The sequence below is a fragment of the Chiroxiphia lanceolata genome, chromosome 9 (assembly GCF_009829145.1).
Source record: "Chiroxiphia lanceolata isolate bChiLan1 chromosome 9, bChiLan1.pri, whole genome shotgun sequence".
Lineage (NCBI taxonomy): Eukaryota > Metazoa > Chordata > Aves > Passeriformes > Pipridae > Chiroxiphia > Chiroxiphia lanceolata.
In genome coordinates, this window is record NC_045645.1 from 16,120,197 (window position 1) to 16,146,144 (window position 25,948).

Consider the following 25,948-nt stretch of genomic DNA (forward strand, 5'->3'; position numbering starts at 1 on the left):
AGCGTTTTTTGCAGCGGCCACTTCAACAGGGCCCGCGGGCATGTGTGTGGGAGGCTGAAGGTGTGGATGTTCTGCCACTCCTCGTCCTGCAGCGGCCTCAAGCGAGACAGAGCCCTTCGCCAGAACACAAAATGGCGGCTGCCAGGGCTCAAAATGGCCGCCGCGCAGCTTCCCTCGTGACCCGGCTGGTCCAGGAGCCGCGCGCAGCGCTGTGCGCGGCCGTCCCGGGCCCCTGCTCACGTGACGCGCAGCCGGGCCAATCGGAGCGCGCCGTGGCCGTGCGTGCCGCGCGCCGGGCCCGCCTCGCCGCGTTGTGGTGGAAGGCGCCATTGGAGCCGCCGGAGCCGCGGGAGCAGCGCTCGCCGCCACCGCCGCCGCCGCCATGGACTACGGGGAAGGTGAGGGCGCGCCCCTGCTGCAAGGGCAGGGCCTGGCCGCCGCCGCTGCTGCCGCTGCGGAGCCCGGCCGCGGCTCAAAATGGCAGCGGCCGCTTTGTTACGCGCAGGACGGAGCTCCCCTCACCCACCTCCTCGTCCTCCTCCGCGCCGCCACTGCCGGGCTGGGGGAAGCTGCGGCGGCGGCCGGCGGCGGGAGGGCTGTGCGGGAGGAGGGTCCTCCCGGGGAGGGGCGCGGGCGGCGGGGGGCGCGGGCGGGGGCGGTGCCCCGCGGGGCGAGGCGCCCTGGGGCGCGGGGAGAGCGGGGGGCGAGGGGGCGGTGGCGGCGGGCGGGGGGCGCGGGCAGAGCCGGGGGAGCTCGGGGCGAGCTCTGTGAGGGGGTCGTGTCAGGAGCCTGGAGATCCGACAGGAGAGAGAGCCGCCTCTTGTTGCGGCTCCCTGTCTCTCCCCTCTAGCTCTTGCTAAGCACTAAGTCATTCTCACTGACCCATCCTCTCCAGCTGAAGACAGAGATTGGAGATTCCCAGATACCCCCATGCATTGTGGTGTGAACATGCCCAGTGGGTCAGTCTCAGGTATGAGCTATAAATACGTCTAACCTGTAAAAAGAGTTGGGGCTGAACAGTCAGTGTTGACAAAAACGAAAAGCAAACGGGTTGTTAAAAGTGCATAACATGGTTTAAGTGCACATGTTGTTTTCTGGAGGAGTTATAACTGTCTGGGAGTGAGACTTGATTTTCATCTTGGGCATGTCAACATGAACTCCTGCAAGTTCCAAATCAAAATTGTGAGATCAAAGAATGGGGATGGGGGTGGGGGGGGAAATACAGACTTTTCTTATGATGATGCCTTTTTTGCATAACTGTTTTCTTACAAAGTACTGTATTTGATTCTTGCTACTGTTGAAAAGAAAGGCTATTCCCCTTCTTTTATACAAACACAGAAAAAAACCCAGCACCTGTAACTACTTGAGTTTTCTTTATTTACTGTTTTTCATAAAGTTTACCTTAACTAACAGTTTGGGAAGGAATATAGGAAGCATATAAAGTAAATGTGAAACACCAAAAGCTAGCTCGTTTTTGCACTGTCAAAAGTACCAAACAGATAAAACAAAAAGGAATGCACGTATTTTTGTAAGATGATTAAGTTTGTGAGTTTAGTAAGACTCAAGAAATGATTTGACATCTCTTGCTAGCATGCAATCAAGTACTAAAAGGATGTTAATATAAAAACTTTACTGTAAACTGTACCCAAGCTTCATTTACAGATGCCGGCAAATAAGCGCTTGCTGTTGGATCTCTTGATGCTCTTGCTGGCTGTTGGATGGAAGTAACACATCGGATTACAGATGCATCTTTGATTGCAGTATAATCATTTTTGTGATACATTTCTTGAGTCTTAACATTTTTTTCCCCCAATGATATTATTTTGCATTTATCTTTCATTACAGTAAAATAAATAAATTAAATCTATGGCCCTGTTTTTTAATTTTCTATATTGATTCTTAATTGAATGTCCTTCTGATTTTTAGTATAAAAAGTTATTATTAAGTGGCAGCTTAAATGTCTTATTGGAATATTCACTGTAACCGTTAATCAGAACCTGCTTTTCTGAGATCTAGTGACAGTAGTATTAAAGTGAATCCAGGCTCATCCTATGGAAAGTAACTAATCAAATGTGTGTTGTACAGTTAGCATGTTCCTTTTATGTACCTCTGTAATATGAGTTTTCATTATGATAATTAAGCTATTATTTGTATTTATTAAAAAAAATTAATTATGATGTATGTGGCTTGAGACTTTTACAATGACTGTTTATGCACTGTGTGTACATGAGCAAGGCATGCAAAAAGAGTCTTACCCCAGTTCTGCACAGGGAGCTGAAGGCTGTTTTGTGGGGGTCCGGTAGATGGCAACACAGGATGGATGTTGGGAATTCTCATCTTTGTCCGGTTTTCATTTGGGCTTTTGGCAAGGTTCCTACTGTTGGAAACTTTTAGCCAGTGAGAAGCACTTTTAGTTGGATGTCTGATGACTTCTGTAATTTCACTGTTGTTCCTTGCTGACGACTCTGAGACAGGGTTGACATGCTCTGCAGTATAAATTCTGTAAATATTATTAACAGAAATGTTAACTATTCATGTTAATATTTTAGTTACTGCAACTACTGTCCTTCTAATCTGGAAGGGAAAATGGCCTAGTGAGAAGGTTGTGATCCTAATGTAGTCATAGTGTTATGAAAATGTAATGTGCCTGGAAAAAATACTGCTTCCTGTTGCACAGTGGATCCTTAAGGTTGTTGCAGTCATTGCGGATTATGAATTTAAAATATAGTGAAATTTAGCTTTTTAAATTTATTATTTATTGCTGAAAGATCTTTCTCCTTTCTCATTTTCCTAGCCTTTTCATATGCTTCACATGGAGAACACTGTTGAAAATGATATTTTCTCTTTTTACTTTAAATATGGTTTGAATTTTCTCTGATCTTAACCTTTTTTTAAATAGGGTCGTTGTGCCAAGAGATTCTGAGTGTTATCTAGTATGTCTTTAACTTCTTAGTTCTTTTCATAAAGAAATTTTGATTTTTCTTTATTGGCTATTGAGATTTATTTCGCAGCTATTTTAAATGATTTCTCCACCAGATATGGCTTCTTTTTTTTTTTAATTAATCTGAAGGAATACTTGTACATTAACATCTTAATTTGTAAATTAAACTTGTCTTTTAGTGTCCCGTTCTTTTTTTTTTAGAGGTAATATTTTTTTCACCTTTGACATAACTCTTCTCTCTTGTCTATGTCAGTAGACTTTTAAGTATGATATAGAAATTAAAAACTAGATAGTTCTTCTTGCAAGTTCTATTTCTGTACTTCAGTTCAACACTTCATTCATCTGCACTGTATTTATACAAGAGGCTGCAGATACCAAAACCCAATTTAGTCCTTTAATAAATTCTTTGTTTAAGATACTTTGACAGTGCCTTCATCAGTTCAGAGATTCACTCTATTTTAAACTTTAGAAGCAAATACGGACCACTGTTTTTTCATATTTTTTTTATTCATAGATACACAGATATAATACTTCTTCAACAATTTCTTTGATAAACAGTTACTATTTAAAATAAAATTAACTTCTTTCTTTAGTGCTTAAACACATGTTCTCTTAGCATGTGAAACAATTTCGCATTTAGTTTGAATAATTTTCATGGACAGGGAACTTTTGCATATCTCTACTGGTGGTGACTGATTATTATTTAGTTACTATATTCAAAAATTAAAGTCCTTTTAATTTTGGTTCATCTAAGTGAATATTTACTGTCGTCTTGTATGTTTTCTCCCTTTTTAGGGTAAAGCCTATCTGGAGAACAGACTTTCAGAGTAAAGAAAAGTTTAATACCTGAAGAAATACTGTGCTTGTTAATTTGAATGCAGTATCTTTGTCAGGCTCTGGACATGAAGTATAAAATCTAGAAATCTTTGGTGAAGTTTGCAGCTGACAGGATGGCTGAACCAGGAGGCCTCTGGTTGGAATGATAGGTTAACTGCTCAGCAGTGTGGAATAGTGCATGAAATAGTCGGAAGGAGATCACAAGGTCACCTTCATTACATCAGGTCAAAGATGTGTCTGTCCCACCTCACCAATATCCCGTATGTCACTGTGTTTGGGGGTGTGGAACAAGTGGTACAAGTACTCCTTTAGGATGTTTATATGCCTTCACTGGTTTGCAGCTTGGCGACTTTCTGAGCCAGAGACATAGTGTTTGTGTTTGACATACTTTGAATATCTTGTCAGTTGATTTATCCAATTTCTGTCTTAAATCTGTATAAATTTTTAGTAACTTCTTGTTACTCAGTTCCGGTACTTGTATATCTGTTTTGTAAAAAAGGATCTAATTAACTCTTTAGCTTGTTACTTGTAAGTTTCATTTGCTGCCTCCAGTTTCTTATAGTAAATCATTCAAGTGATTATTTCTCTTCACATGTTTGTACTTTTGTATCCCTGTTAACCATTTTCAAATATGAATGTATTATAATGTAGGTAAATGCAGTGCACTGAGTCTGGAAAGGATGAGAAAGTTGTTCGCTATTAGGGAGGAGGTGGTGACGTCCTAAAGGCAGTGATTTGAGGATTTAGGGACTGGCATAGCTCTACAGCAAGACTGCTGCTGTTATATAACAGGGACTGTGAATGAGTAAGGAGAGTGTTGAGCTAATGTGGCTGTCAGAAGTGATTGTAGAATGGATTTAAGTATTTGCTTTGATGCTAAACATTTTTAGACTAAAAATTTATTTCAAAACTATGCTTTGAACCATTTTTTGGAAGAGTTCTTTGCCTGTGAATGTTTTTGTGTTTTTCCAATACAGAACTTCTGACGTATAGACAACACTGGTCCCTACTTGCTACACTGTAGTAGAATTGAATTGCGATGGGAGGGATCTTGGCAGAATGTTGTGTTCTTCCTTGTTGGATGATTAGATTCACCTCTGCAGCTCAGCCTCATTGGTTTTGTGCCCTCTTAGGGCCTGCTGATAATAGAGAGCAGGTGAAGCTGATTAGTTATACTGTATTAAAAATACTAACAGCCTGAATCTGAGATTGACCATGGGATCATCTAACCTTAATTTCTGGGAATCTGAGTTTGTTTTGTTGACTACCTTCCTCTTTTTGCTGGCCTGCATCTTTATGTACATGGTCTTGAGGGTATTGTACTGGATTAGGTGGCAGATCATTCAGTCAAGCCAGAGAGGAACATAAGTTGCTTTTATTAGAAGCCTCAGCTATTTCTTATTGCAGTTCAAGTTGATGATGTGTTGTGCTACATGATTAGTATTTTGAAAAGCTTTTTTTGCGCTTTGATTTTTGAATCTTTATTGTACGTTCAGCATATAAAAAGGTGCAGTGTGACTTCCGTGTTTAAAGTTTTTTTTTTTTCCAGAAGTATCATCTTTTAATTTTTTATAAAGTACCTATGATCATTAGAATAAAAAAAAATCAACAGGAGGTCTTTATTTGTTGGAGTCTTTATTCAGGTATGCTAATAATATCTGTGTAAAAGTCACCTCAATACCATGTGCAGAATTTTTGTTGACAGACATGAGAAAGTAAGTTAGAATGACATGGTGCTAATAAAAAGCAGGTACAAATGGGATATAGTTTATATAGGTATTTTCAGCACTACAGTTACCTTCATGAAATGATATGCACACAGAATTACTGTGTTTCTTTCAATATGACAATTTCTTATGACTTCAAGTGAGCTAATTGTCCTGGAAAAGTCAGTGGTTTACATGTGGAGAAATGTGTAAAATACTCTCTCTTGTCAGAGTAAATTTATTTTTGTCTTTTCTGTGTTCATTCCATTTTCCTTCTCTGTGTTGCTTTTTGTGTGAGTCTTGACTTGCCAGGTTTTCTTTGTATTGTCCAAAAGTTAGTGTTGATTGGTACTGGGAAACAGTTTTGGCCTCTAGAATGCTAGTGAAGCACAAATTGTGTATGTTCCAGAAGGACAGTGGATCATACTTATGCAGATTTGTGACACTGTTTTAGTGCTTTGAATTAATGAGTTTTACTTTTACATAGGACTTCCAGTGCTGAGGAATAAGCTGGGAGAAAATTAATTTGTTTGACTGTAACCTATATACAGAGTCTGTACTGCAGCAAGACAGCTTGTAACCTTGACCCAAGGTCTCTGTCAGTGTGAGTGAAGGTTTTCTATGGCCTTGGATAGAGAAAACAGATGCCTGTGGCTTGCGTGTATTATTAAAGGGTCATAAGCGGTCTTAATTCTCCGCAAACTTCTGTCATATTCTACATCAGGTGTCTCCATTTAATTATCTTAATTTAACTTGTATTGATTCCAGCTGATGGAACAATAATCCTGAGTTACTCTCTACTGGGGAAGAAAATACGAACTTGATTCCAATTGTGACGTGCTCAGATGATGACAAAGACACACGGCTTCTCTAAGCACAGTGTCAAAATTGTTTTGCAATTGGCAATTTTGTATTTTGTTTGTAAGCACCATGGCAAAGAGTAAACCTTTTGCTTAAGAATTTAAACTAGATTACTTAATAAGACTCCTCACTTGCTTTCTTTATAAACATTTTTCTGCTCTTTTTTTAGACATGGACCGTGATTATGGGCATGGAGGCTATGGTGGCCCACGATCCATGGACTCTTACCTTAACCAATCCTATGGGATGGAGAGTCATGGAGGTGGAGGCGGAGGAGGTGGTGGTGGTGGTAACAGGTAAAATAATCCTTCAGTTGTCCCAAGAATTGATCAAATCCAATTTAGGTTAAAATCATTCTGTCTTCTAACTTAAGTGTTCCTGAGGCATGTTGTTACGATTTTGTACGAACGCTTCCGTTCTGAGTCTTCATGTCTGATAAATACTGGCAAATACTAGACTGTAAGAGCTGGATTCTGGTAATAATCAGCATTTTTGTGGAAAAGTTTGACAGTGAAACAATGCGTCTTTGAATGAAAATAGCAAAAGTTCTGTTTTTCAGTAATGACTAGCAACTTGTAGCTGATTGGCCTGACATATCATATTTGACATAGCAGACTAGACCTGACTGGTTTAGTGCCTTAGACTGAATCTATCAACATTCCGTTTTCAAGGAACATTTAGGGTATGTGTTCTTTGGTTTGAATGCGGAGTGCTCAAATGATCTTGGTGTTGAATCTGAAAGTCATGTCCAGATTATTTCATTGGCAGGTACTGATTGCACTCGAAACTGTGTGCATGTTCTGGGCTGCTTTTTAAGATGGATTGGTCTAAACCTAAAAATTCTGATGCAGTGGTCTTAAAGTTGTGTATTTCATGCTAGGATTCTATTACTGTTGCTCTTTCAGATAAAAACAGTAGGGAGCAGCTGATTTGATTTAGGTCTTAATATTGTATTCAAAGAAACATGCTTTTCAGAGTAGCGATCCTATCTTGGAGGGGATAGAATGAAAAGAAAACTTAGATAATACGATGGTTTTCTTGTGAGCGCCCTTGAATTTTTATCTGGCTGTAGCCAGACTACTGTATGATTCTTGTCTGTAGTCACTGTGGTGCCTCTGGAAAAGGACAGTACTAAAATAGGGAGGCTGGAGAAGTATTGTGTTTTGCTTCTTGGTTCTGTTAAACATTTTAGTTAAGTATAATTTGTTCAATAATGAACGTCGAGGCTGACTGAAAATTCTGAGCAGATTCAGGAATGAGTTGTACCTACCATATAGTAATCTGCATATGATTGAGGTCCAATGACTACTTGAACACCAAAATGTCTCTTGCCATGTTATGTTACTATTGTGCATGGTCGTCTTCTAGTGTCATTTTCTGTGTAGCTTTGGGTCTTCTGAGACTAACATATTTTAAAATTAAGGCTTTCAGTTTACTATAGATACAGTTAATAAGTTGAGTCTCTCCTAGTTTACATTGTATCAGTCAAGGGATTGTCTTTCCCAGAGCCTTCTGAATCACCCTGTTATAACCCAGCGGGGACACTAATGTGTTTCCCTTCCAAGTGGTTACAAATATTGATGATTTGGAGCCTGACACTGCTCCCACCCCAGGCATAACTAAAGATTTCAGCTCCTTGTTACTTTACTCTAAAATTCCAAGGACTGTTTGTGTCCACTGTGCATGCACTGGGTAGACTTCGAAAATCCTGAGTTGCTAGACTTAATGGTCTGCAAGTGAAATCTGGATATACTGAAGACCGTGAACTCTTTTAACTGGGAGACTGAATTTTACAGGGAAGAAAATTTCCAAAACCTACAAATGTGAATGGAAGAGCATGTGTATTTTTCCTTTAAAATGAGAACTGTGGGGTACTTAAGACTCACAACTGTACCACTAAAAAAACAAAAGATTTTTTTTTTCTCAGTTCAGAACTTAGCTGCCTTTTTTAACTGCTGTTTAACTGTTAGACTGTGAGGGTATGATTTTGAAGAAAGGGGAGTTTGACTAGCCTATGAATGTCTGCAGGTGATTATTTTTGTGAGACTAGGGCTGGGCTCTAATAATGTTTTAGTAAATACATGTTGCTGAAAATTTTAAGTAAACAAAGTTCAGATATACTGAACTTTAGAATTGTTTGTAGCAAAAATGACTCAGATAGCTTTCTGTCTGGTCATAGTGTGAATTGCCCAGCCCTAATCAAGATTAAACAATAACACGACTGTACGGACCAGTATAGTAATAAATTGATTTTAGTTGATAAATGTCAACTGATAACTTGTCTTTTGTAATGTGTAACATTAGTAAGCTTACTTTTTTTTCTCCTCACTGTGCAACTTTTCCAGGTTTGGACCTTATGAGTCTTACGACTCCGGGTCTTCTCTGGGTGGGCGAGATCTGTACAGATCTGGCTATGGTTATAATGAACCCGAACAAAGCCGCTTCGGAGGTAGTTATGGTGGTCGATTTGACAACTCCTACCGGAATAGCCTTGACTCTTTCGGAGGTAGAAACCAGGGCGGGTCTAGCTGGGAAGCACCTTACTCCCGTTCAAAATTGAGGCCTGGGTTTATGGAGGACAGAGGAAGAGAGAGTTACTCTTCCTACAGCAGTTTTTCTTCACCCCATATGAAGCCTGCACCTGTAGGCTCTCGGGGGAGAGGAACGCCTGCTTATCCTGAAAGTGGATTTGGAAGCAGAAACTATGATGCTTTTGGAGGACCATCAACAGGCAGAGGCCGAGGCCGAGGAGTAAGTACAGAATCTTTTCAGATTCTTTTCACTAGACACTCTTTTAAACCCTTTCAAGACCACTGCTTTAAAATGAATGCACTGTTCAGTACAGTGTGGGGGTTTTGTCCAAGCAAACTATCATGGTTGACAATGTTGTTTATCCCTTTGAAGCTGTCTTCAAGTAGAACCCAGTCCCTCTTTCTAGAAGACTAGTTGATAAGGTTTGTTAAATCTCTCCCTTTTGCTTGAAAGGTGAAGATAAAAGTAGTAGGTTTGGTCTAAAAGGGATTAAAAGGACTTTCATTTTTCCTTGTAAACACTAGCATCTCTGATGCTGGTGGGGAAATTCTCGAATATTGTAAAAGTTGAATTCAAAGTCTTTTGAAGTTTTAAGTAGGTTAAAGGTGCAATGTATAAGCAAAAAAACCCCAGGTTGTGAATGCTAGGGTAGTTTTTGTTTTCTGTAAAGGCCAAAGTTTAGCTAATACTTTAGTGTGTTGAATACATGTCTTATTAAACATCAAGTCTTCTTTTAATCTTAACTCTTGCTCTGACTTGTATATTGGAAGGGTGATGGGGAGAAAATGGCAAAGGTGAGTGGTTAGCAGTTACAGTGATTCTTTCTCAAAATTAAAGCATGGTTAAAGGGACATCATCAATTTGAAATCAGGTCCTTTCACAGAATTGAAATCAGTCTCCACATAGTGTGCCGAGTCCTGTTACTTGTATTAATTAGATTTGAAGATTTATATTATAACTCCTTTTCAGTGGATTCCGTTCCAGTGTAGGATGTAAAAACTGTGTCCGAGGAACAGCATGATTAACTGTATGCAAAACAGTGGATCGCAGTTTGAAGAAGTAATGCTTGATGTTAAGTGAGTTGGGGGGGGAAAAAAACACAACAGAAGAGAATAAAAAAAACTCACCAACCTGACAGAAGTACTAACTTAAGTTGATGGTGTCCCTTTGTCTTGGTTTTGTAATACCAGTTCTGGCTGTTTTTTAAAGTACGAAGAGTTCAGTGAACACTTTCCTGCCTGTGCCTGTAGGTATAACTTATCTTTTAAAATTTCTAAGCGTGCTATATTTCTTTGGGAAGTGATTCTTTAATTTTAAACCATACAACTTATTGTAGTTTGAAGCTTAGAGGAAGACTGGTTTTTTACTGGGTCTTTTAAATGCCTATTTGCGTGGTGGTTTTGTTCCAGAAAGTCTACTTTGCAGCATCCTTGAGTATTGTAGTTGCCATATTCAAATTTTAGCTCAGATTTGCACATGGCTGTTAGGTAGCATGTAGCATGGTATGAGAAATAGATTCTAATCTTTGTTTCTCTACTTGTGACGCTGAAAGTGTTATGTTCTTAAGCCTCAGTTCCATCCTTTCAGAATTCATTTAGATCTGAAAGCTTTGTGCAGTTACAACTGAGTTCTTTTTTACTTTGCTTTTGAAATTTATCCTTTTAGTCTTTTATGTAATAAAGGAAAATGTAAGGGCTAAACTACTTACCATATGTAAAATGCATTGCACCTTTAATAGGTAGATTGTCTGTTTAAAAAAACCCCGAACTTGAAATGATCCAAGTGCGTACTTCATGTCAAATTGATGTGTCCAGTGTAAATGTACATGCTAGGTAGTTTATAGCTATCTCAACTAAATGAGTTAACATGGAGATCTTGTGCATGGACTTCTGATAAAGAAAAGTGCTGGCTTTGGTACATTCTATCTGGCATTTAAAATTTACTTTAAAAAAGTCATACTTTTCACAAGTATTTTTAAGTTATTTTTAATGTTCTTTTGACAGTGTAATATTAATTATCTTCTCATGGAAATACAAATATTTCTGCTTATCCAAGTCACCCATCCAGTCAGTGGGCTTTCTTCTGTCCTTTATTAATCAAATAATTGAGTTAATATTAAGAAGTATGTTAGCACTTTTTAAAATTTCCCTCTTGAGATTACTCATTTATTCCATGTCTTCAGAGAGGTGACTTTCATATACAAGTGTCCACAAATGAGTGTACATAATTTTAGAAATAGTAGAAAGGTTTAGTCTTTCAGCTGAATTTTCATTCTTATTGGTGCCATGTTTTTGTATCACTCTCTCCAGGCCCAACTTAAAAATTTTGATTTTATTGAATTCAGTGGAAAGATAAGTAAAAGAAAGAACGATCTTCTTTCAGTTAATCTCTTTTCCACACTGTACAACCTTCTTTACTCAGTTTTCAAATAACTGATATATCATTTGGCATAAGATGCAGAGCAAAGAACCTTTTTTTTCCTTTTTAGTGTTGAAAACTGAGTCGTTTAGCTCTGTTTTTTTTCCAGAGGGAGATGTCTTTCATCATCTAGAGAATCTGAAGAGAGTAACCAAGATAGTAGGCTGAGATATGAACTTTGATAGATATGTTCATTGCCTGGACAATGGTTCTGAATAAGCAGAAACGCAGTTTATACAGACATATTCGTTCTACTGGACAAACACCCACAAAGCCATTGCACAACAGAACATCAGCCCAGGAGCTTAAGTTTCTCCTGCGTTTTGCTGTAGAACGCAGATTTTATTTACATTCACAGTTGTGTTGTACCAAGTAGTTGTTTTATTTATATTGATTTCATATACTAATACCTTCCTCTTCATTTTGCAAATTTTCAGCATATGGCAGACTTTGGAGGAATGCACAGACCTGGGATTGTCGTTGACTATCATAACAAACCCAGTCCTGCAGCAGTTGCTGCAAGAGGAATAAAAAGAAAAATGATACCACAGCCGTATAACAAACCTGGTGGGACTTTCATCAAGAAACCCAAAATGACAAAACCTATTTTGAAGCTGAGTCAGAAAAAATCGCCTAGTAAGTAATAAGTGCCAAAATTCTTAAATTTAGATTACTAATGTTTTTATTCATTAGAAATGACTTAGCTTTAATGTTCAGAAAGAGGGCTGTATGTGCTGTTTTGTAATTCTTTATTTTCCACCTTTAAAGTAGTCCACAACAGATTCTGTGAATATACTCCTCTAACTTTTCTACTGCAACAGTAATTTGCTGAATGACATTGAAGATTTTGATGTGTTCACATATGTACTGTTGAAGACTGTCTCATTGAGACTTCATAATGATACTTCCTGGAGGCAAATTTTCACCACTGAAAATAATTTCAGGTCTCTGAAATTTCAGGTTGTCTTAAGTGACAATGCCTGACAGATATTAAAATGTGCTCTTGCATGAGCCTGGGCGCCACTGTCCAAATTCTTTGGATATTAAAAGTAGTGCATCAGCTGCAATAAAGACGTAAGGCGTGGGTCAAGAGGAGGGGGAAAGGGAAACAAACTGAGAAAACACTGAACATTGTTATAGAATAATTTATGAAAGGCAGAAAGAGTTTGCTCCCACTTGCAAATGAAATGCTGTAATGACAAGAAGAACTCTTAAATGTGATAGACAAACTGTAAATATAAATTTCAAATTGTATTAGTGATGCTTGGTTTCTTCCATAAAGATGTCCTACAACTCTAATAACTTTGATGTTGCAGGCAGAGTTGGAGAAAAAAGTCACTAATGAGGTTTGAATAAATTACTTGCTTTGAGGGAATGTAAGCTTGAGTATTAAATATTATGATCCGTATGTACAGCGGTCAGATTTTAGTTTTTTGTGCTTGTAATTTCCTAGTTACTTGGATCTGCAGTGTTTTATATAGCTTGGTTTCAAATCACATCTGAAAATAGCTTAAAGTTACTGTAGCTCACAGCTGGCATGGTAAATGCACAGACTTGGCAGAAACTTTCATGTCTAAATTTTATTTTTGATTTTGTAGTTCTGGATATATTACTGTTTATTTAAAAACTGTTCCCTTAGCTGTAACTTCAAGAATACTGTACAGATTTCAGGCACTGGGTGTATAGAACACATTTCTCTGCCTTTTTTATAGGTAATGTTATTGGTGGTCTTATTAGTTTTATGATGAAATGTAGAATATGCATCCAAGTTCTTCCAGTACTTTTGTACATTTTCCTTTTCTAAGATGTGTTCAGACAGAACACTTCTAGTTTATTATCTGATCCCCTTCACTAATTTCCACAATCCAATATTGAAGTTACTTTAAGAAGTAGAACAGATAGCACCTGCTAGAATGCAGGCTCTGAGATGAGGGGGAAGAAACTGTTGAGTGGTTTAACACAGTTTCTGAAACTTGAACTGAAAGATGCCCTAAGCCGTATCATGTAGTTGAAAACTAAAAAGTAGGTAGCAACTAACAGAAGATATGATGCAATTGGTATACAATGTATGTATGAAAATATATCTCAAAATTATATTGTCCTTTCAGTGTTGATTTTCTTTTTTGGAGTTAAATATAGGTGACTGCTTCTAAAAGTGTTTAATTTATATTTCTAAGGATAATTGATTTTACGTTTAGTAGTATTATTAAACTATGATAAATTGTAAATGTAGACCATCCTACCTGCATAACAAGGATTATGGGTTTTTTCCTAAATATCTTATTGTCTTAAAATGAATTGACAGTGACAGAGCTTTTGAATTCTTTCTCATTTTGTGTTAATAGACATGAAGACGTCTTTCCAGGATTCTACTATAGAGGTAAAGATTCTCGGAATTGAAAAATGTTTGTGAACCTTTGAGAACTTTGCATAGTATGCCTTAAGGCAAATAATTGCTAAGCTAGAGTTATGAAGTTGAACATTAAATTATATAAGCTTTTCTAAACACGTTTTTTTTCTTCACTTTGTCTAAAATTGTCTTATTTTGATGCCAGTCTGAAAGCCTTACTGATTTTGAGTAACAAGATGCAGCTAGTGCAGATAGCCTGGAAAATAAATTTTAAAGTGCATTTTTAGGCCCTCCCTATTCTCATAATGCACAGAGAAGCTCTCATGTGAATGCTTCTCATGTTGCCACAGGTAGACAGCTTGAACTCATACACCTATGATCTGCCTGGGTGGGTTGAGAAATTAAATACAAAGGAGATTGCTAAACAGAAGTGAAGAGGAATGGATAAGACATAAGACACATCAAGGAGAGAGGGTAAATAAAAGAAGAACCGGTGTTAAAAGTTGTTCTCTGACAGGGTACAAAGGTTAGTCTCCACTACAGTTGCAACACTGTATAAGAATGTGTTAGAAAGCTAAGTATGTGTATGTGTGTGTATACAGATATATATCTCCTGGTTTCATGTTGAAATGCTGGAATGGTGTTTTCCTTCTTTTTGAGTGGAGGTATTAACATGTTCTCAACTAAGTAGAAGTCTGGATTGGAAGTCAGAATATTTATGTAGAAGACAATGAAAGTAATTGACTGTGAAAGTAATTCACTAAGGCTGTAAGGCATTAAGGAGAAATGCAGAGCTAGAAGTTTTTGCTCACTGAGTCCAAGAAGATACTCAATTCACTTTCTTTTGTCGTCATGTTTGATAGAAATAGCAAGTAACAGATTATTGAAAATTAAGTAATTTATGATGCCTTTCTGGATTTAGAGTGACATTGTTTTAGGGGGTGTTTTTGTTTTGTTTTTTTTTAATTTATGGATTTGACTTTATTAGGAAATTGAAGTTGATACAAGTGGTGCAGTCGTTATATATGAAGACTTTACAAGAGATGCTTATGATCTTGGATATCAGACTTTTGGAGGTAAGTCAGTTTACTTTGTCAGGTAAGGTATTGTAGGTATAGTACTTGTAAGTCTTTGAGTGAATAGATATAGTAAGCCTGTATGTATGATCTCTGATAGTTATTCAGTAGCATGACTATTTTTGTTTGTTTGTTTTTCAAGCATTTATAAATTTAGGCTGTGGAAAAGATGATTGTTTCTATCATCCATCCATCACTTGGTTTTTCTCATGCTTACTGTTTATGCTCTCTGATCATCTCTGTATGTTGTTGTTTGACTAGTTTTAATTTTTGTGAAACTAATGTAAATGGTCTTAACTACCATTCTGTTGCTTGAATGTTGTTAATCCCACTGGTTCCTCACCCGTATCCTATTATTTATCCCACTAGCTGATCAACCTCACCCTTAAACCCTAGGTGAGTCACTTTTATAAAAGTGGATTCAGTTAACTCAGAGAGCTGCTGTTAAGAATGTGGGATCTGTTTCATGTACAGTCTTAATGAAACAGGTTTATTATTAGTTTACATAAAATCACTTAAAGAGTATATTAACTGTGGTAATTTCAGACACATACATAAATCCAGTGTTAAGGCTGAAACTCTTTTTAGTCTCCTTTTCCTTGTGTATGCTGTCCTGTTGCATATGCAGTCAAATCTGGTAGTAAGGAGTGCTGGAAATTTGCGGCCAGGTGACAAGTGTTTCTTTCCTTGAAATAATAGTAAATATTTTTTAGTTTATTTTTAAATTGCGCAGGTTTTCTTTCTTTTTAAAAGCTTGCATAAGCGCACTGACAGTGGGAATCTTAGTTTATATGTAGATTCAGGCTTCCATTCCCCAGCTTCTAACAGGACAGACACTTGAATTTGGAGGTTTGAGGGAGAAGATAGAGGCCATTTCACTCCACAGAATGTCATACCAGATGATTTTTACAGCAGTAAAACAAGTGACCATTTGCACATTTCCAGGGTTCGTGGTAGGGCACGAAGTGAAATTTAAATCCTGAGAGCAGTACGGGAGTTGCCTCTGTGAGTAGGTGGTTGTTGTTTGTTGTTTTCAATTTGAATTTTTAATTTTATGGATGGAGTTTTTACCCTCTCTGGATCACAGTACATTTTGAAACTCTTCACTACAGAATGAAAAACCTTGGGATAATCAGGAGTGAAGTGTAAGCTGTTAGTCAGTGAAAATGTTTTCAGTACTCAGTGACACTTGTAGAGCCACAGTGTTTTGCAAGTCTTGGTGTGTTCTGCATTGTGCTGCTGTATGTTCCTTTCCGTTGCTGGTTGGATGGAGGTAGATTTCCTGGAGGCTGACCTCTGTTCTAAGGTTGAACTGCAAAAGAGAGCAAAGTGTTCCTCTTTTTCTTGCTCTAAACCTACTCACCGAATAATACTCTGTTTCCATTTATCCGTGGAGTTTTAAAGCAGACATAGGAAAGGCAAACATAAGTGCACTTATGCAGAAAGTCAGTGTCCTTGGAAGTCTTTAATGTTGCAAAACTAATTTCTATTCATTTATTTGTTCACACTTACGTGCCAGGTGATAATTTAATTAGGTTCTCTGAAGGTTTGGTTGGGTTTTTTGTTGTGTGGTGAGTCTGTCTGTCCTTGTCCATCCCACTCTGCCTCATTAACTGATTTGTTTCTTTAGCTGGAAGTCTTCGGAATGTTTTTCTGTGAAATAAGTGAAGTCTAGTGGGGAAAAATAATAAAGTTGTTGGAGTTCATTTTCGGTACCTTATGTTGGAGATACACTGTCTTTTCTCCTTTATGAGAACTTTTGCTTTTGGTTTTGGAAACTGCCTTCTCAGCAGAAGAGTCTGTTATATAGTTTCTTTTTATGTAAGGGGATTGTAGCAATGGTTCTCTCAAAACATGGGAGAGTTTTAAACAGTGTGTTTCTCCCTGGGTTCCAGCAGTCACCCTTTCCTAGTCACTTGAAGAGGCCTCTAATAACTAGGAAACCCTAACAACAAGGAAGGGTTTGTTCTAACTCTGAATTTCCTTGCTTTTATGACTGTAACCTAGAATGTAAACCCTTAGCTAAGTGGACATTGCTGAAAGCAAATGTTTAACTTGGTTGTCTTTAGAGGAGGAAAACACAGCAAAACTTTCAGGACATTTAAGCGAACCATTGAACCATGTCAGTATATAGTCTTTCTCTGCATTTTGAGGTGTTTGTGGAGGAGACAGGGTAGACAGGTACTTTTACTGTTGTTGTTCATTTGGTTTGGGTTTGTTTATTAATCTTTGTATTGCATGTTAAGATGGCAAAGGAGGAGAAGTTAAAAGTGAGGAAGAAGAAAAGCGGCGAATCGAGGCCAGAAGAGAGAAGCAAAGGCGTAGAAGGGAAAAAAACAGTGAAAAATATGGTGATGGATACAGGTTTGTGCTGTAACTTCTGTGTTGTGTGCAGTCTTTTACTTCTCCTTTATGCATCATATTCTTTCCTGAAAGCCCTTTTGGACTGATTTAGGAAAATAAAATGGAACAAAGAAACAAGGAAAAAAAACCCCACCTCCTTCCACCCCTAGCTTCCCCCACTCCCCAACAAAACCAAAAATCTAACCCAAATAAGGAAAAAAAAACCCCTCAAGCCAAAACCTGGCACCCAAATTCATTTCATGGGACCACTGTTGTATCAGAAAATGCACAATTTACTCACTCCTTCTCCCTCAGAAGTGCACACTTGAGAAGTAGCTTAGAATGGTATTCCTTTTGAAGTATATGTTCATGCTGACTTAAGAAACTGTCAGAAGTTGACTTTATTCTGGTTTTATATGTGTGTATAAATATATATATATATATATAGTATATATATATATATACTATATATGTATATAGTCAACTGTTTGGTACAAAAATAATTACACAGTTTTGTAACTTTTCTTAATTTTGCCTCACCCCAGTGGACTGCACTGTACAAAATGTTCCATGTCAGTGCTGTATATATCATAACATTACTGTCTTTTCCTCATTGTTCTGAGGAGGTTTTATTTTGTTATAAAGATTATATAATTTTTGTATGGAAAATGAGCTTTAAATGAATTCTTCTGACTACTTGTAATTAGGAAACCATGGCCTGGCTGGACTATGATTCTTTGCCTGTGAGAAGTATTACAAAAGGTGACATGAACTAGAGAGCTGTGATAGACAGACTCACAGAATAATGTGGCTTTTAAATGCCTGGCTTGTAATTTCAGCAGTTTTTGTCTTCTGCATAGATAATTAATTGCTCTGGTGCTGGCCTGATTTATATTTGATTCTTTTAACACTTATCCTTTATAATGGAAAAATACAAGACTTTTTCTTTTCTTTTTCACTGAAAAAAGTGTCAAGTCCACATAGTCTTGATGAGTTTTACTTTTAATAGTATATTTAATGTATTTCTCTTAATAGAATGGCATTTACTTGCTCATTTTGCAAGTTTCGAACGTTTGAAGAAAAAGAAATTGAGGCACATCTGGAGAGTGCAGCTCACCAGGAGACATTGGATCATATCCAGAAGCAAACCAAATTTGACAAAGTAGTGATGGAATTTCTTCATGTAAGACAGCTGTTTTTGATCTATATAATACTTCTGTATGAGAATAGTTACAATTTACCATGTATTTCCAAAATATGCTTAACTTATCGTTGTTACTCCTTTTGCAGATGACTCTTGTCGCAGCACATATTACTAAAAGTTGAAGTGAATTCAGAGTCCATAAAATACTGTTACTTTTACAGTAAAAAGTGAAAGTAGTGCCTTAAGAAGTGACAGCAATTAGTCGCTGTTTATTACAGAGGTCTTCTGAATTCCTATTGGAATATAGACAGTTGTAGATCAGATGTTTTACAGTTTCTTCTTGTGATCCTCTGCAGGAGTGTATGGTGAATAAATTCAAGAAGACAGCTATGCGTAAGCAACAGACAAGTAACCAAACAGAAAATGCTCAGGCTGCTGAAAAAGATATAATGGAAGGTGAGCGATATGCTTTATGTGAAAATGCATACTGTGGGGCTCTCCTTGTCTTTTTATCCTTTCATTCGTCTTCAAATTTAATAAAATGGGTTAAAATAGTCAGTTTTCCCACCTTTTCTGTACCTGGCTGGGATACCTTTCTTCATTTCTGGCACAATGTGGAATGTAAGCACAAACCTTATTTATGTTTGCTATCCAGGTAGCCTTGTCAGAAGGTGTGATAACATTGTGTTAGGTACTTGACAAACATAATTATGTGGGCTTTGCCACAGTCTTATTCAGTATAAGGCAAGAGGAGTCGCAACAGGTGGATGCAGGTAGATTGAAAGAGTGTAATAAAGCAGTAAGGTGATAATGGTCAAATATGATGGTAAGGGTTTGGGTAATGTAAATAGGAGAGTTGCTGCGGTTTTGAGGGACAGTGACAAAAGTTTGAGCACTTTCTTGGCTACCCAAGATGCGTCTCAGCCTGAATATTTTTCCCATTGGCTGCTGTACAGGCAGTTTTCTAGAGCATTTCATGTGTGCCCACCTTGCTGTGCCATATTCTCCCACTCTGTTCTTTTCTTGAGGGATTTGAAAATATGTGCTAGAGCCAGAGGAGACATCTTTTGAGTACTGTTATTTTAAGCAATAACTTTATTTGAATGCTACTTTAATTTGAATTTAAATACTAAAGGCTATTTTAAAATGGATATAGCCAGCATCTTTACAATCTCACAAATTCTGTTTGTGTACTTTCCTTGAGTACTGGAGGGCCTGTTTGCCTTTGTGAAGAGAATGTTTTATTAGCACGCTAATATGTAAAAGTGCAAGAGGAATTGGGTTCATGTGCTTCTTCCTGATGGTGAAGGGAGGCAAGGAAATAAATTAGTTGTTCTTATAAGAGGTAAAGTAAATGCAACTGCTTTGGTCAAGCTTTGTTTGTTTGTTATATCAAAATGTGTATTGTACATTGCCTGGATCTCATGTGTAGTCTGTGGAGAAGTGGAGTTGGAGAACTTGAGTGAAAAACTTCCTCCTTCAATATTGCCCTTAGGGAGCCCCTGTGGTTCAGTTTCACATGTTTAACAACTGAGAGCTCTAATTTTTGAGTATAAAATAAATAATCCGCTTTTCCACTTGTCTAGAGTAACACATTTTGTGTTAATGATCTGTTGCATCTTCTTTGGCAGGGGTTACTGCTGATGACCATATGATGAAAGTTGAGACTGTTCACTGCAGTGCTTGCAGTGTGTATGTTCCTGCATTGCACAGTTCTGTTCAGCAACACTTAAAATCTCCTGATCACATAAAAGGAAAACAAGTAAGATATGACATTATTAAGAACAGAAGGGCTAGCATAATCTAATAGTAGGTGAAAAATGTTCGGTTCTTGGTACAAGTAATTTCTAAGTTCTCACTGATGTGATTTATCCTCTTGAAAGCTGGAATGTCCTTATTTCACTTTGTAAGCATGAGATCTCATGAAGTAGCCAGTGCTTAGGCACCCTCGGTTAATGAAATGTTGGTGTGCTTAAGAACTGACAGTAGCAAGTCATGGAAAGGTTACTAGGAATGACTTTTTTATTTTATGGGAATTTGTTTTACTGAGCTTAACTGTTGGAAAAATTATTCAAATTGCAAAACATAATACATGTGTTTCTAGCAAGATGACAAACATGGTGCCTCTTTTTTTCTTGTCTGTTATCTTTTTAATTTGAAGAAAAGCGAGACCAGGTAAGAACTAGCAGTAGTGTGGTATTTGTCACTGTTATAATTTATAATTATATACTTTTAAGACTGGTAGAAGGGTTGAAAGAGAAGCATGAGCATCATATTAAGCAAGATTGCCAAAGTAATGTTTTGTTTATATATGAGCTTCTGTGATTGTGGAGTATCATAGAACGTGTTGGGTTGGAAGGGACCCTGCTAATGAGCAGGGTCATCTTCAATAATATGCTAGGCTGTGATGGAAAAGCCTGTGTGTTGTCTGTAGATGAGAACAGATAACTCTGGTTGCAGTTCATTATTTATCAAGATGTGAGAATATATTTTGGTCAAGCTAAAGCAACAAGCTATAAACACTACTAAACTTAATTGAACTTATTATGTAATTTGGACTTAAGTGCTAAGAACAAACAGATCATGCTGCAATATGTTCATTATTTTACTTATAGAAACTGACCGTGAATTCAAATTTATGTGACAATTGTAAGAGGTATGTGATAGTTATTCACTGTAAAATTTGTTTCCTAGGCCTACAGAGAACAAATAAAAAGGGAGAGTGTTCTCACTGCCACCAGTATATTGAATAATCCTATAGTCAAGGCACGGTATGAGCTGTATGTGAAGGTAAGATGCAAATGGAAAGAAAGTAATTTGTAATGTTTGCTATGCCACCATTTTCTCCATGTTGATGGAGTTTAACCTCTGTACTCTGTCTGTTAGGTAGCTCACAGATTGATTATGCTTTTAATGTACTCTGCTGGTCTAAAATCATTGTCTTGAATAAATTTATTGGCAGCAAAAATTACCACCTTCAGATTTACCAGCTTTTGGTTGTTATTTACCCCTTATTTGTATTTTAATTTTTAATTAGATGCTCCTAGAAAGGAAAGTCAACCTTTAGGAAAGCATCAGCAGTGTCTGTATTCATAATGCTAACTGTAGAGCACAAACTACTTTACAATTGAGTCCGTCTTTACATTTAGAAGCAAGAGTTCCATCATGTGGCTTTGTACTGAAGTATAACACGCACACGACTCAGCTGCTTTTTATTCCATAGAATTTCTAGGGTTGATGGCAGCATACAAAAATGAAAGCTTACAACAGTAGTTGATGAGATCAGAGAGTTCAAAAGGCATGGCAGCTTGTGTTGCAGATACGTGGCCTGAGAAACAGGTAAATTCGTTTAAGCAAAATACAGGGTTTTTTCTACTGGGCCACTTTGCTAAATGACTCTTTCTGTAATACTATTGTTAGCTGTTTCTGGTATTATTTTTAATTGATTTATGATTTTGCCTGTGCCAAACAATAGACTCTTTAAGACAAAGCAATACTTTCTTGAGTAAATATGGCAAGGTATGAGCCAGTGCCCAAGTTAATTGTGATTTAAAATGTCAGATTAGCCGTGTGCTGCAAAATGCTGTCGGGATGAGCATGTGAATCAGTTTCAGACAACTGTTCTGTATCTGTTAAGAGAAGGTTGCAAATGTCCAAAAAGCAGAGCCTGGAATATCTGTCTGTACTTCCAGCCACCTCTTCTGGTGTTCCTTGTGCCTGGCATGTGTTGTCCCATACAGCCCCCTAGTGGGAGACTGGTAAAAGGGAGAATGGAAATTTGCCATTCGTCAGGTCGACAGGGGGCAATCAAAATTACCTAAACAGAATTTTTCACAGGAAACGACAACAGGGCAAGGTGGGTCTCAAATACTAGTTGTGGTAAAGAGTTGGATGACTACTAGTCTTAGCAGGGTGTAGTTCTAGCAGGAAGTACTAGTCTCAACTGGGGCCCTCTGGTGGTCTAGTGGTTAGGATGCGGCGCTTTCACCGCCGCGACCCGGGTTCGGGTCCCGGTCAGAGGAGTCCCCCGGGTAGATGGAGCTCGTTAGCCCTGTAAGGCCATCCATCTAAGAGAAGGTCACTCTAAACAAACCTACGTCCTGAGGACCTCACTGCCACTGTCCAAGCTTGCTCGGCCCCGGCAGATGAACCTTAGGATTAAAGGGTGGGCTCAGCTCAGCGCACACTGTGTCTCACCTAAAAAATCCACTATGCAGGCTCGAAGGGCAAAGACCCTTCCCAAATCTTCGTTCGCGAAGACTGGCCATACATTATACACTAGTCTCAACAGAAAATGAGCTTTTCCTAATTCAACTTTATTTGGGATATGTACCTCTTCCAGGGCACACCTTAAAAGAACAAACTTCCCAATATGCACAGAGAAACCAAACTGTGTAATAAGAAAGAAAAAAATTTTTTTTCTACTTATGTTAAAATGTATCGATAGGGATACATAAACCTCAGGAGTTGCTGACCTGAAATTTTGTTCTACTTTTGTCAAAGGCATTTGTCATACTAATGACCCACTTTTACCACTTGGTACAAAACTAGGCAGCTTTGCGGGTCTTCCCTGCTCTGAATTTTCTCCCTCCGCACTGCATATGCAGGGTAGACAACACTTTGCAAAAGAATGTTGAGTTTGGGGATTTTTGTTTGTTTTTGTTTGAGTTTTGGGCTTTTTTGGTTGGAGGGTGGGGAGAAGTGTTTCCCCATACAGTCTACCCTACATCTTAAAACAAGCTGTTTTCAGCGGTTAACAAGGATTTCCTGGAAGATGGCAGGCTCCAAACGCGTGTGTGCTCTGCTCCATCACATGCTGTATAATAAAACTGGACTGCTGCAGTCTGCGGTTGATTATACATTTGGATAAGGATGAAAGGGATTTGCATAACCAGAAGCCGGATACATCTCTCTGAGCAGGTCCTGGTGAAAGTGTATTCAACCCATCCCAGAAAATACCAGTGCTAGCCATTCTGAAAATGTCAGTGGTCTCCTTGTGAAGACTATCTTGCAAGTTTTACCTTCCTCAGTTTTCTAACATGTCTTCTAATGCTTCTTCTGTTCTCTGTGCTGCTGCTTTGGTGCTGGTGTCTGCCTTGTTGGAAATTTGTCAATATATTCAGTTTCCTGAATAGTAGTTTTTTTTCAGAAAACTACTGTACCATGACTGAGGTTTCCAGCAGTCAAAACTTGCATGAGATCTTTATGATTCTGTTGGTTCTGGTGGCCATCTTTTGCACTATCTATTACATGACTTCTTTCAATTCCTGTATTTGAAAGTCCAATTTAGAGCTTAGTTTAACAGTGTATTGTTTGCATCCTGTCGTTTACGTGCAAGGAACTTTTTAATTTCTTGTTTGATATTTTCATCATAGATACTTTAATCAAAGAACCTTGAAAGGATTGTTTTTTACCTTGGACAACCTTTTGAAGAGCCCTGTTTCCCTGGTGCTGTTTTTGTGTGGTACCCCTTTATGCTTCCAATATACTCTTTGTGTGCTTTTTTGAAGATTTTCATTTCTCCTTATTCTTCTGCATCTATAATGTGAAGGGGAGAAATCTACCATGACCCACTTTCTGACCACTCTGAAACAATCATCTTAAAAGTTGTGAATGTGTAGAAAGTCCCTTTATAATAAGGCCCATTATAAAGTCCCTTTATAATAAGTGGTGTGAGCTTTACCTGAGGGTTTGGTTTGTTGTTTTTCCGTAGGGCTCAGGTAAATTCTGATATCTGATACAGCTTTCTATGTACTTGACCATTATGTATGAGAATCTAATCTCAAAAAAGCCAAACTTAGTATCTTGAAGTTTAAATGCTACCTTATTCTTGAAGTTTAAATGTTACCATTTATATGTGGAAGCTATGTCTTTGTTTATGCTATGAGTTGATTGGGCTCAATAGACATTACTGTCTGAATACTCTAGGCTGACCATTACAAAGTGCGTGCATAGAATTATCCAGGGACTTGGAATAACATGGTCTCAAAGAATTCTGCTTTCATTGGGTTAAATCTGAATTTGAATCTGAATTTAGGATTTGTCTTGATTTTTAGAATAACACTGAAACCAAGCTTTTGTTTAGTGGCATTTGCTGAATATTTTTATAGTTTTTTTAATTTTTCAGTGGCCACCTGAAAGATTGTGCCTTAAAAATGTAACTGAAGTGAAAAAAAAAAGGACAAGGGGCCTGGCCCCCAATTTTCTTTTGTATCTTCTAAATTATATTCTTAAAATCCTAGTCTTGGTGCAATTAGTGGTTGCTGTTGTATGTTAAGATCAGATTTGCTCTGTCATGTTTGAATATGAAAGGAACTTTAGCCAAGAAACTCCTAGTGCTTTTTATTGTTATTCTTCATTGTTTATCAATTTTTCATGTTCTTAAACATCTGAAACAAGTGAAAGCTGAGATATGTCTTGTACTGAATGAAATGAAGAAAATAATCTAGAATGCCAGTGTATTTGAGGTACTGAGAAAACTATTTGATAATCTTTGTAGATCAAAAATGGAATAAAGTTCAGGCTACTCAATGTAGTTATTTCTAGGTTTCATTTACTGAAGAGTTTGTCTTTTTTGATAGAGTGAATAGAGACTGTACATCAGGCAAAGCAGAACAAAACTCTTCAGTTCCAATTTGGTTGTAATCAGGGAGAAGAAGGTAGCAGCTGTAGTTCTTAGTAAAAGCATTTTGAAACTTAACCGTGTAATTTTAATTTCTGAAATTGGAAGTTAAACTGAAGTTTGTGTGTGGCATGCTTTGGCTTTTTCTCAATGCCATTTCTACTTGCGTTAAAAGATTTTATTGGGATCCCAGTTTCCTATGTGCCTAAAAATGTGGTATTGCTAATTTTAAATCAAGCCTCTTGATTTTCTTACTAAAAACCCCAACTATTAAAAACCTGTATAAAATACTGTAACATTTCTTAGTGGCTGCCCCTTTCATTCACTGAAAAAGTATTTTATTTTGTGCTTGAAATAAATATCAAAGTGTTTGTTTTCAACCTTCTGCTTCAGGGTGAAAATCCTTTTGAAATTAATGATCAGGCTCAAGAGCAGCAGACAGAGGAAGAGGACAAAGCTGATGAGCCAGCTGAGGGTGAGGAAGAGGAGGAAGAAGAGGAGGAAGAAACTGAAGAACAAACTGACTTCACTTTAGACCACACTGAAGATAACTAAGTGCAAGAAAATAAAAATACATTGGGGGGGACAAGCCAGCTTTTTATTTCTGCTCTAAAGTGGCTGAGACTTTTTAATAGTCTCAAATGAAGTTGAAGATTCCCCACCATTTGCATGCATTCCATTCCGTGGAGAACTTGTTTATATGATTCCTCTGTGTTTCTGATTTTGTTTAAAATGAAATTAAGACTATTTTAGTTGAGCTTTTTATAGAAAACTGACTATTAAAGCTGATCAGAACATTGTGTTGTATATTTTTTTAAGCATCCTATTTTTTTGGTGTGTGTATTGAAAGTTGGATATAATAATAATTTTTGGTCTAATCAGTTGAAAAGAAAGGTGGGTCTCTGGGGTAAATACATTAAAAGCTTTATCGTGTAAGCTTATAATATTTACCTCTTAGTACAGAATGAGTAACTTCAAAAATTGTGCTGTTGAGTGTGGCTGTTTGGGGAACTGCATTGCACTCTGTATAATAGAGTATGTGTTTATAATGCCTTGTAGCTTTTTGTGATAAGATGTACCAGTTTGTAGCAATAAAACACTTAAGAAATGTTACTGTT

General features: G+C 37.7%; 1 protein-coding gene across 3 annotated transcripts; it reads left to right on the plus strand.

Annotated features, from left to right (window-relative positions):
• The first annotated feature begins 267 nt into the window (after positions 1–267).
• On the plus strand, positions 268–25,948 carry ZNF326 (zinc finger protein 326). 3 transcript variants are annotated; one of them, XR_004358691.1, is made up of 14 exons: positions 286–398; positions 896–970; positions 6,515–6,641; positions 8,691–9,096; positions 11,733–11,931; positions 13,641–13,675; positions 14,634–14,721; positions 16,968–17,085; positions 18,100–18,247; positions 18,565–18,664; positions 19,840–19,970; positions 20,903–20,998; positions 21,432–21,547; positions 25,224–25,334. XR_004358691.1 is itself a non-coding variant. In XM_032697177.1 (13 exons), the coding sequence occupies exons 1-13, from the start codon at positions 383–385 to the stop codon at positions 25,383–25,385; spliced, it is 1,701 nt and encodes a 566-aa protein (XP_032553068.1). In that variant the 5' UTR covers positions 268–382; the 3' UTR covers positions 25,386–25,948. The 3 variants fall into 3 exon arrangements, 2 of the variants coding, with proteins under 2 accessions (XP_032553068.1, XP_032553069.1); XM_032697177.1 differs by lacking the exon at positions 21,432–21,547 and having other exon boundaries at positions 268–398; positions 25,224–25,948; XM_032697178.1 differs by lacking the exons at positions 896–970; positions 21,432–21,547 and having other exon boundaries at positions 275–398; positions 25,224–25,948.

What these genes read in the sequence shown, in the direction of transcription:
- ZNF326 (XM_032697177.1), top strand. An exon ending in GGTGGTGGTGGTGGTAACAG is followed by an intron (nt 6,642 to 8,690) that starts GTAAAATAATCC and finishes CAACTTTTCCAG; the next exon opens with GTTTGGACCTTATGAGTCTT. An exon ending in TCCAGGATTCTACTATAGAG is followed by an intron (nt 13,676 to 14,633) that starts GTAAAGATTCTC and finishes TGACTTTATTAG; the next exon opens with GAAATTGAAGTTGATACAAG.